Genomic DNA, 11,996 nt, shown 5'->3' with positions numbered 1-11,996 from the left:
GGGGGGGCAGGGGGCGCGGGGGCCCTTGGGGCCGGGGGCCCTTTGGGGTCCGGGGCCGAGGATCTCTGGGGATCCGGGATAAAAGTGCTAACCCCCTCTCCAGCAAAAATCCTGGATTCACGCTCCCCTCCTGGGAATATAAAAGAAACTTTATCGAAAGAAAGCTTGAAAATAATCTGTTTCACTTCTCCAAAATAGCGCATTGCGTCTGCGCCTAATTATTACAATTGCCTCAAAGTGTTTTAATTTTGACGGAGAAACAGTTCCTTTTGACTTTGGCTGCCGCGTTCGTAAACACATAGGAAAAGGGGTGACAGCTAATTTTAACCTCGCACTGGAGTCTTGTGTCAAAACAGAACGGCATTTTCATTAAAAATTGAGAGAAGTCAGTGGTCGCTTTAGCTGGAAATATAGAAGGAAGGAATTTAACGAAATGAGAATTATTTCTTTTTGCGAGAATTTGGTTGTAAAACAATGGGGGGGGGGTTAGGTTTCGAGGGTAAAAGAATATATTTTACGTTTTTCACCGAGTATAAAGATTGTATAATGATGTTTGTATTGTATGGGGGGGGGTGACCACCTGACGAATGAAAGATCTTAAGCCGAACCGGCCAGCCATGACAAAAAACCAACAAAGATAAAAATCTATAAAAAAAAAAAACCAAACGAGACTGTGGCCATTGGAGATAAAAGGAAAACAACAGAAAAAAAACAACGTGTATTTTTCGCATTTATAAAAAAAAGGCTTATTAAGAACGAAAGACACACAAAAAAAAAAAACAAGATAAAACTAAAAAACAAAAAAAACCCCACCAAAAAAAAACAACAAAAATGCAAAATCGGCGCAAAAAAAAACAAGGAGGGACAATTTGCTAAAGTATAGTTACTTCAGTGAGGACACCAGAGTAACTGAGTTACTCTGGTGTCCTCACTGAAGTAACTCTGTTTTAGCATCTTTTCCCTACGTGGTTTAGTTTGCGCCTATTGTACATTTTTTTTTTTTTTTTTTTGGTGGTGGTTTTATTGGTTTTTAGTTTTATCTTGTTTTTTGTTTTTTTTGTGTCTTTCGTTATGTATAAGCCTTGTTTTTATAAATGCAAAAAATCCCCGTTTTTTTTTTTATGTTGTTTTCCTTTTCTCTACCCGGGCCACAGTCTGGTTTTTTTGTTTTTTTTTTTTTTTTTTTTTTTAGAGATTTTTCTCTTTGTTGGTTTTTTGTGACCACCTGAATATACTGGAGGGTGACCAAGGAAAATAAAAAAAAACAGGAATTTAACGGAAAGATAATTAATTCTATTTGCGAGAATTTGATTGTAAAAAAAATGGGGTGGGGTTAGGTTTTGAGGGTAAAAGAATATATTTTACGTTTTCCATCGAGTATAAAGATTGCAATGTGGTTAGGTTTGAGGGGGGGGGGGTGGGGTACTTACCTAAATATACTGGAGGGTGACCAAGGAAAATAATTTTATTTGAAAATAAAAAATGCACTTACATGGTAAATTGAAGTTGCCAAGGCTTCTAATTCGTCAAATTTATCCATTGTTGTATCAACTGTGCCAAAATACTTTCTGATTATTTAATCACATTGCATGCCCGTTATATACGAAATCTCAAGGTCAAATTATTATGTAAGCAAGCCCTCTGATTGGTTGAGAAGGAGACACGTGATCTAACTGTTTCCTGGAAACTCATAATATTTGCCTCGGAAACAACAACAAATACTATTTCTGGATCATAACATTCACTGAGAGCGTGCATTTACAACAACAACAACAACATTGACCTTGACATTTGTCTCGGAAACAACAACAAATACTATTTCTGGATCATAACATTCGCTGAGAGCGTGCCAAAAACACACCTGGAGAAAGAGACCATGGAGAAAGAGGTCATTGACCCCATTAACCACGTGTTCTCCCTAGGGAGGCTATGCCCATATATGGACTCCCGTTTGTATCAATTGAGGCATCTCTACTCTAGTGGCGTATGTCTCTCTTTATCTTCGACTGCACCATTCGATTCCTCGTGCTTAGTTTACCCACGACACATACATAACTCATTTTCGAACAAAATGGCATATGTCGCCATGGGCGCCCATAAGCTGAATTCCAGGGGGGGGCAAACCTCATCTAATTGGCACTTTTAATGCTATATAATAGAAATCTCAGAACAAAAATATAAAAATAAGGCAGCATCATTCAACCAGGGGGGGGGGGGGGGGGCCCCCCCTGCCCCTCATATGGGCGTCCATGTATGTCACCCTTTTAATTATCACAGTTGGCCAGCAAAAAACGATACCAAATAGGAAGTAGTGGATAAATAAAGTGATGACCCAAGCAGTTTTTGGAGTAACTTTTTGGAGTTTTTTTTTATTGTCAATCAGTTGGTTTGGGAGCAAATAATGGGAATAGATACAAAAGCTACTGTTCATTCCGAAACTTAAGTCACTACAATATTTTTTTTTACTTATGGCGAAAAAAGTGATGATAATTATAAGCGATTTTTTATTCATTAAAAACTGAAGTTTTTAGCTCCAGAACCAAAATTTTCCCAAATATACTCTTCGAATCGACAAAAACAAAAACAAATTTTGCTCCTTAGGAACAAACGTTTAAGAGTTGCAGAACCAGCATTTCGTGAAAATACTGACCGAATCAAAAATAAAAATAAAAAATCATTTCAATGTATTACCCTTTTCAAATAGTTCATGGTAACAAACTGTAAGTAAGGAGCGACTCGGCCCGATTAACTAAAGCTCCAAAAAACATGATTTTGATAACAATAGCTGTACCAAAAAAATTAGCTTTTTGTGCTAGTTCCAAATGCATAAAGCTCATTAAGTTTAGTATTACCCATCAAAAGCTACCAACCTGAGAAAATTTTCCTGATTTTCAAAAAAAAGGAGAAAACTCCCCCAAAATGTCAAGCAATGTTGATGAAAATCACAATAACAGATTCAGCTTGTAAAAAGACCCTACTGTAGAAGTTTGAAGCTCCCATTAACAAAAATGTTGTGTTTTGTATTTTTTTTTTTTTTTTTTTTTTGCCAGAAGAAAAGTCAGGGATGCGTGTTTGTTTGTTGTGTTTTTTTCTAGGGGTGATCAAGTCGAACCAATGGTCCTAAAATATCGAGAGATGGCTCATTTGAACTGAAATTAAAAGTTCTAGTGCCCTTTTTAAGTGATAAAGGAATTGGAGGGCAACAAGGCACCCTCCCACGTCGTTTTTGTCTGAAAGTCATTTGATCAAAATTTTGAGATAACCATTTGGTTCAACTCAGTTAAAAGATATAATAACTATGTTATTGAGGATGACAAAACATAAAATCACCAAGAAGGGAAGAAAACAAGGACAATTAACAGCCAGTGAAAAAATTGAAAAATTATGCAAATATTTCGGTCAAGACTTTATGCAAAAGACAATTAAATTTCAATTGAAAAAATTGAAAAATTATGCAAATATTCCGTTTGACCGTCCTAAGTGCAGAATAAAACTGATAAAAATATAAAAACTAAACCTTAAAATAAAAACACAAAACTAAAATTGGACGACCCTTTCTTAGTAACGGTGAAAGGGTAACTCGGTGAAGCGGAGATCTTGACCGAAATATTTGATAACATTGATAACAATTTTGATAACAATAGATACATCAAAAGAATTGTCTTTTATACTGATTCTAAATATATAAAGCCCATTAGATTTAATGTTACCCATCAAAAGCTACAATCCTGAGAAAATTTGCCTGATTTTCAAAAAAAGGTGCAAACACCCTCAAAATGTCAAGCAACCTTAATGGCTGTTTGCCATTAATGCAGCTTGCAATCTTAATTGCTTAATGGCTTAATGGCAATCTGAGGCTCTTTGGTACCGTTTTTAGATTTTTTACTTTTAATTTTTTATTGTTTTTAATTTATTTTCTGCTGATTTTCCACTCACTTCCCCTTTTTCTAAGATGGACGTTAACAAAACAAAAAAGACGTATTTTTAAAAAGCTCTGACTTTAGTGTAAAGAGCGGGAGTTCGGAAAGGGGTAGCCCCCCTAATGTGCAGACTAATTTTTGTTCATTTTAAGTTTGAATGTTGCTCCTTACTTTCAGCTGAAAAAACTGTATTTTATCATTAAAATTCAATAAACTCAGGTAGCATTCATCTATGCTAGCCTTGGCTTTTTTATGGTCAGGGGTGCCAGTTGGAAAGGGGTTGTTATTCCCCCTAGACTTTGAAAAATATTCTTTTTTGTATTTTCGCTCAAAATATCGAAAAGAGACAGAAGTCTCCCCTTTCTGTATTTTGCACTGTATCTTCAATTAAAAATCGGAAGTAAAATCCTTGCCCCCCCCCCCTGTACTTCATGAATTGGTGCCCCTAGTAATGGCGAAGATCAGGTTTGAAATTGAATATATTTTAGGATATTTTAACGCTTATTGTGGTTTAAGTAGTGCCTGGTAACGTCCAACAGGAATATCCAAGTACCGGTGGTATGACAGTCTTGGGAAATTCTTGGATCAGGCTGAAATGTTGCTGTCTGATGCAAAGGCTCTTGAACGCGAAAGCACAGGATGCTGGCCCCCAGCCCCCCATTGCACTTCCTGGCTGAAGAGCCACGAAACGGAGATCAGCACCGCCGGTTTGGGCCTTAAGGGTCTAGTGCCGTCATACAAAGGCTCTTACTGCTGACCGCCCCACGTGAAAAAGGCTGACGACGCTCTCAACGCCACCCCGGCCTGAGGTTTAAGTTAAGTAAGTAAGTAGTTTAAGTTAGCACCCATTTATACCGACTGTAGAATGCTCAAAAGCTCATTTATCAATTTCTTTGTTTCAACATCTTTAAAAAATTAAAGTTTATTTCAGAGAGAGAACATTTATTTAACAAATGAATAAAATACAAAAACAAATTTTTAAATAAGTATCATGTATGGTCTTCTAAAAACTACTGAAAAAAAACAGCGCATCAATAGATTCCCTAAAATAGAAAGCGGAAATAACCACCCCGATAGAAAAGGGTTTTAGGTATACCACAAATTTAAACAAACATAAAAACAAAAGCGAAAACCACTTTGTTCTTCCATCACTTTCTATAATCGAAGAAATAAAACTAAGAAGTATACAAGGCTCTTGCGACGTGAATTAAGTCAATATTTTTGGTAAACAACTTTCCTTATATACTTTATTCTACTTTCCCGATATAACTTTCCCGATCTACTTTATTATACTCTAAAGGAAATTAAACTTTGTCGAAGTTTTACTATAGAGTCTGCTAAGCTTAACCAATAGCAAAAGACTTCTGAGAATGCAATCCAAGAGAAAAAGAGCAAGTTCCGTTGATGTATGTTTGTGACGTGTTTTTGTAGGCCAATCACATCATCTTTTTTAAGCGACTGTCAGACAGGGAAGCCAAATACCCGTTTTTCTTACCCGTTGTTGTATTTACCCAGTGTTTTTATATCAAATTTTTAGCAAGTAAAAAGAACACAAAACTTGATTGACTTTTGTGCGAAATTTTGAGCCAGTAAAAATGACGAGAGGTATATGAGTCTAAATATTTTTTACAATTAAACTCTCTGAGGGCAAATCTTCCATATGGGCATTTTTTTTGGCTCTAATTCTGATTGGCTCTTTTGAACGATTCAGATTGGCTCTTTTTTGAAGATTCTGGCTGGCTCTTTTGTGCAACATTTTGAGCCAGTAAAGATGACAAAAGGTATTTGAGTGTAGATATTTTTACAATTAAACTCCCTGTGTGTGAATCTCCCATATGAAGTATCTTTTTGGCTCTGATTGGCTCTTTCGTGCGATTATGATTGGCTCTTTTGTGCGAAATTTCGAGCCAGTAAAAATAACAAAAGGTATTTGAGCCGAAACATTTTTTACAATAAAACTATCTGAGGGCAAATGTTCCATATGCACATTCTTTTTGGTTCTGATCCTGATTGGCTCTTTTTGAAGATTCTTATTGGCTCTTTTGTGCAAAATTTTGAGCCACTAAAGATGGCCAAAGGTATTTGAGTGAAATATTTTTACAATTAAACTCCCTGTGTGCGAATCTTCCACATGAAGATTCTTTTTGGCTCTCATTGGCTCTGATTCTGATTGGCTCTTTCGTGCGATTCTGATTGGCTCTTTTGTGCGAAATTTTGACCAGTAAAAATAATAAAAGGTATTTGAGTCCAAATATTTTTTGCCATTAAACTCTCTGTGGGCGAATCTTCCATATTCTTGAAAGTAAAAACTGAAACTAAAACTTGAAAAAATAAAACTAAAACGAAAATATAAAAATAAAAAAAAAACTTGAAAGATGATCCATAAAAAAAGGAAATTTATAACTGAACTACTTCACAACACTATATACGTCTGCTTGATTGAAATTAAATCTTGAAACAATTGCTGCAAAATCAAAAAGGTGGAATTATTACGTGAGTAGGGACAAATACCTTACGAAAGTACTTTATATAAAAATTTGTTAGTTTTTGGTGCCATGGAAGCCCATGGCGCCAACTTGACGTTGTAACGTCATGAATTCATGGTGCCAACATGATGTTAATCACGTCATCACCTCAGCCCAATGTGGGGTGTCTAGTGTTTTACATCCCTACTCGTTCAGTCGCTATTTCTTATAGCTCTTTGAAAAATAATTCCTTCCCTATTACTCAATTAAAAAAACAATATATTAGCCAGAACTTGCAGTCATAAATGTTCGCTATTTTTTATGAAAATAAATTATAAGGACATTGAATTCTCCAATTTTTTTACAATTTTCCGCATATTTTTCGGATCTTTGATGAATTTTGACCCCCTTCTAAGAAATAAATTTTTTCCTGAGATCGGGCTAAAGGACCCTTCCCTAAAAAAGTGACAATTAAGTTTTAAGCAATTAAGGTTTAAGTTTTAAGCTATTTTTCTTATAGTTCGCATCCTTAAAAGAATAATTTCCAGACCTTTCAACCACGTTGAACAAAATGGTTTTCTGAAAATTCTGATTGGATGTGTTTGGGGAAATGGTGACCGTGAGAGGGGGGTTAGTTACCCTCCAATCATTTTTGACTATTAAAAAGGGTACCAGCCCTCTCAATTTCCATTTGAATGAGCTCGTTTTGAAGTTTCTACGACCACACTATCTATAAAAACCTTATATGCCCCCAGGGCATAACTTACAATCTTTGCTCTGGAGCTTTCGGGGGTTTGTCATCCTCAAATACATAATTTACAGAACTTTCAACTACGTAAAACAAAATGGATACCTAAAAATTTGATTGAGTGTGTTTGGGGAAATGGCGGGCGTGAGAGGGGGGTTAGTTGCTCTCCATTCAATTTCAGAATTTTGACATTCCTTAATAACAAACTTGGCAGTGCTGACTGGAAAATTCTTGAGATTGAGATGCTGATTTGGGAAACTAAGATACTTAGAGCTAAAAAAAAAATTTTGCAACTCGTGAATTTCAAACGAAAATGACTCCTGGGATCAGAGACGTACACAAGGGAGGACGTTCTACCCCTCCCCCCCCCCAAAAAAAAATCATGTGAATGAGCCTCCTCATATTTTGTAAGGTCTTCTTAGAGCCATTGCTAGAGTTTGCTAGCTTAAAAGACAAATGTAGGATGGCCAAAAATTGATTCTCGATTTGTGAAATTACAAAGTTTTCCACACTTTTACACTAAAATCTCAACATACATTTCTTTCGTTTTAAAATATCAGATTGGGACAAGAAGATGATTTGATCCGGAAAAAAAGAAGCAAGTAAAACCATTAACTAAAAGAATGGTTAAAAATAAGTTGACAATAAGTACATGCCCCCTGCCCCTGAACTATCTGTATTCAAATTTTAAGCTTAGCGCATGCCCTTGGAAGTTTTGATGATGTCGGAACTCCTCCCTCATCATAAATTTATTTCCCAGACCCCTTCAAAATATATTCACACTTAAGAAGCACCGTGGGAATTTTTTGTCAATTTGCCATTACAAAGTTACAAATTTATAATTGATCTTTCTCGATTTCTCAAAGATACAATTCTGGTTTTCGGTATACGGAGATGGATGGATAAAAAAAACATTTACTGATTCAAGAGTTTCAAACTAAAAATGATCGTTGAATTTTTAAGAGCTTGTTAGAGCTCTTGTTAGTATATGATAATTTAGAAGGATCAACACGTGATGGTCCAAAAGTAGGTGGGAATTGGGCTCTAAAAAAAACAATATAAGCGGAATTATCATATTAAGTAAGGCGATAACAAAGTGACAGAACTCTGGATACACTAAAATGAGTGTGAAAACCCAAGCTTTTATATTCAAAATAGTCTGTTTTGCCAAATACCATTTTATCTGGTTACACAAACCTGAAGATTATAACGTTATATATGAAGGAACTAAACTTTTTTTATGGGATAAATATCTTAAGGTGTTTTTTAAATAAAGTTAACTTGAGAATTATTTTGTCTTTTAAATGAAAATTTTAACATTTCTCACTTCTAAACTAAAAGTGTGTTCCAGGTGGAAATTGAAATTTAATTCGAATTTACTTCAAATTTAGTACTAATTAACTGCCAACCTGGAACAGTGTATTAACTAATGCCTTAATATGCATTGTAATTTATTATTAAAACACGAGTAATATTAATAAGCAATGAGTAAAATATAAAAAATATGAGTTTTGATTGCTTAATATTCATTTATTACTATTAGATTGGTCATTTGCCTCCATTTATCCCACTTGGATGATGAATGTACAGAAGTTAATTCAGTAAATACGCTAGTTAACCGTATTCACAAAAATTTAATACAAATTTAATTTTCGATCATTCCAGCTGTTAATTCGCTCTCACCTGGAAAGAGATATTAAATTTTTATTAAATATTGTTAACTTTTCGTTGGACCGGGAACACGCCCTAAAATTACAATCAATTTCAACTAGAAATTCGAATTTGTATAATTGCCGTCTGAGAATCAAAACACCGATAGGGTGCGAAAGCCTTATAATCTGTAATTTTTAAATAGTTATGTTAAAAAACTACCCTACTTACTATATTTTTCATCAAAGAATCAATAACTGGTAAAATGTGTGATTTGATGGCGTCCTGTCCACGCAACGTTCTAGTTATTGCTGATAAGTCCTTGTGGACGATTGACACAAGTTCGTATGCCAATTGAAGTTGAGATTCAAAAAATCTGGAAATTGGTGTTTCTGCTTCGATATTTGGCAGCTTCTTCTTCACGAGGGTTGTATCCTTAACAAAAGAATACTTAAAATGAAAAATAAAAGATAACCACGATATACATAGCTAAATGACAAAAAAGGAATAGAAAATGTATATCCCTGACAAAAGAATAGTTATAGCTTTGGTTCTATTTTTGCTAGTTCTATACAAAAAAAGGGATGATGTTTTTTGGCTACATTTTCACTCGTAAAAATAAAAATTGTCTTTTTTTCTACATGAACGAAAGTATAAAAAAACACTATTGGTATTTAAAAAACAGAGATGACTGCTTTCAAACAGTTCGTGGTAACGAACTGTAAGTAAGCAGCGACCCGGCTCAATGGTAACCGAAACTCTAAAAAACGGAATTTTGGTACCAATAGATACATCAAAAGAATCAGATTTTAATTCTGATTTCAAATATATAAGTTTCATCAAGTTTAATTTTACGCATCAAAAGTTACGCGCCTGAGAAAATTTGGCTGATTTTCGAAAAAAGGGGGAAAGACCTCCTAATTGTTATAGAACCTTAATGACATTCACACCATCATATTCAGCGTATCAGAGAACCCTACTGTAGAGGTTTCAAGCTCCTATCTACAAAAATGTGGCATTTTTCATTTTTTGCCAGAAGAAAGATCACGGGTGCGTGTTTATTTGTTTTTTTTTCCCCCAGGGGTAATCGTATTGACCCAGTGGTCCTAGAATATCGTAGAAGGGCTCATTGGAACGGAAATTAAAAGTTCTAGTGCCCTTTTTGAGTGACAAAAAAAAAAATGGAGGGCAACTAGGCCCCCTCCCACGCTCATTTTTTTCTCAAAGTCACCCAATTAAAATTTTGAGATAGCCATTTTGTTCAGCATAGTCGAAAATCTAATAAATATGTCTTTTACGATGACTTAATCCCCCACAGTTCCCCGGGGAAGGGCTGCACCTTATGAACTTGGCCCATAGCTTAACTATCGTATGGGGTCTTGGAACTCTTACCCAACTTATCAGGAAGGATTTTTTTCTGGTGGGGGGGGGGGGGGGCTGGAGGAGGGGGTTAATTGGTAGACAAGTTACGGAGAGGAGTGTTCTTTGGGGTAGGGGATCTTTCTATTGAGGGGGCGTCGGATTTCCAAGCATTATTTAAAAAAAGATAAGAAATTCAATTAAAAAAACAACTTTTTTGAACTTAAAGTAAGGAACAACATTAAAAGTTAAAATGAACAGAAAATATTACGTATAGGAGGGGGTTCGCCCCCTATTCAATACCTCGCTCTTTACGCTAAAGTTTGTTTTTATTGCTTTCAAAAGAGCTATCTATTATAATTAAACGGCCTTTGTGATTCAGGGGTTTGTGAATTTAAAATTTTTTTAACTTTTAACGTAAAGAGCGTGGTATTGACTAGAACCCCATAATATACGTAATAACATATACGTAATAAAAAAAAAACAATAAAAAAAAACAAGCGATACGGCTCAATAGTAGTCAAAAATTTTTAAAACGGAACTCTGATGTCAATAAATGTATCAAAAGAATGGGCTTATAAGGTTGATTCTAAATATATGAATTTTATTAAGTTTAGTATTGCTCATCAAAGGCTACGAGCCTGAGAAAATTTACCTGATTTTTTAAAGAGGGGGGAAACATCCCCTAAAAGTGAAAACATTTTAATGAAAATCACACCGTGAGATTCAGCGTATCAGAAAACCCTATAATATTGGTTTCAAGCTCATATCTGCAAAAATCTGCAACTGTATATTTTTTGCCAGAAGAAAAATATACGAATATAGAAGTTCGTTACGTAAGTTAATTTGTAAATTACGTCAGAACCAAATTTAGAGACAGCCATATAGCAAAAGAAAAGTAAAATTTTTATGCAAATTTTGTTTACTTATTCAATGACGGCGAGCCAAAATAAAAGCTGCATTAACTAAAAACGATCAGAAATTAAATAAAAAAAACAAGTTTTTTAAACTGAAAGTAAGGAGCGACATTAAAACTTAAAACGACCATAAATGATTCCATATATGAAAGGGGATGTCCCCTCCTCAACGCCTCGCTCTTTACGCTAAAGTTTGACTCTGTCTCACAAATTTAATTTTTAAAACAATAAAAAACTTTAGCGTAAAGAGCGAGGCGTTGAGGAGGGGACAGCCCCTTTCATATACGGAATAATTTCTGTTCGTTTTAAGTTTTAATGTCGCTCCTTACTTTCAGTTTAAAAAACTTGTTTTTTTTTATTTAATTGCATTAAAAAGTGTGCTAGTTTTATATAGCCTACAACGACTAAAATTAGATTCCAGAAAATTATGGGTCGCAAGGTTCAGCCTACGATGCGAGTCGGCCCAATAATAACTAAAACTCTAAAAAAACGAATTTTGATAACAATTAATACATCAAAAGAATTGGATTTTTTTGCTAATTCGAAAAATATAAAATTCATTAAGTTTAATGCTACTCATCAAAAGCTAAGAGTCTGAGAATTTTTTTTTTTTTTTTTTAATTAAAAAAAAAATTAAAAAAAAGTGGAAACACAACCAAAAAGCCAAGTGATCTTGATGAAAATCATACCGTCAGATTCAGAATACCAGGTAACCATACTTTAGAGGTTTCAAGCTCCTATCTAAAAATAGGGGGAAATGTTGTATTTTTGGCCAGAAGAAAAGATCACGAATGCGTGTTTATTTGTTTTTATTTCTCCAAGAGTGATCACATCGAACAAATTGTTCTACAATACCGGGAGAGGCTCACTCGAACAGGAATTAAAACTTTTAGAGCCCTTCTCAGTTAAGAAATAGATTGTACCGTGTAAAGTGATT

General features: G+C 34.8%; 1 protein-coding gene across 1 annotated transcript in view; it reads right to left on the bottom strand.

Moving 5' to 3' along the window:
* The window catches only part of LOC148949097 (cytoplasmic dynein 2 heavy chain 1-like), a 336,505-nt gene that overhangs the window by 11,794 nt on the left and 312,715 nt on the right, over positions 1-11,996 (bottom strand). The window contains exon 20 of the mRNA XM_089092625.1: positions 9,015-9,233. Within this exon, the coding sequence (XP_088948751.1) occupies positions 9,015-9,233 (219 nt within the window). The remainder of the gene's footprint in view (positions 1-9,014; positions 9,234-11,996) is intronic.

Source organism: Artemia sp. Qi Xiang Cuo, chromosome 8, assembly GCF_049724085.1.
Source record: "Artemia sp. Qi Xiang Cuo chromosome 8, ASM4972408v1, whole genome shotgun sequence".
Classification (NCBI taxonomy): domain Eukaryota; kingdom Metazoa; phylum Arthropoda; class Branchiopoda; order Anostraca; family Artemiidae; genus Artemia; species Artemia sp. Qi Xiang Cuo.
Note: the sequence above shows the minus strand (reverse complement) of the source record. Positions and strands in the feature narration are given on the sequence as shown.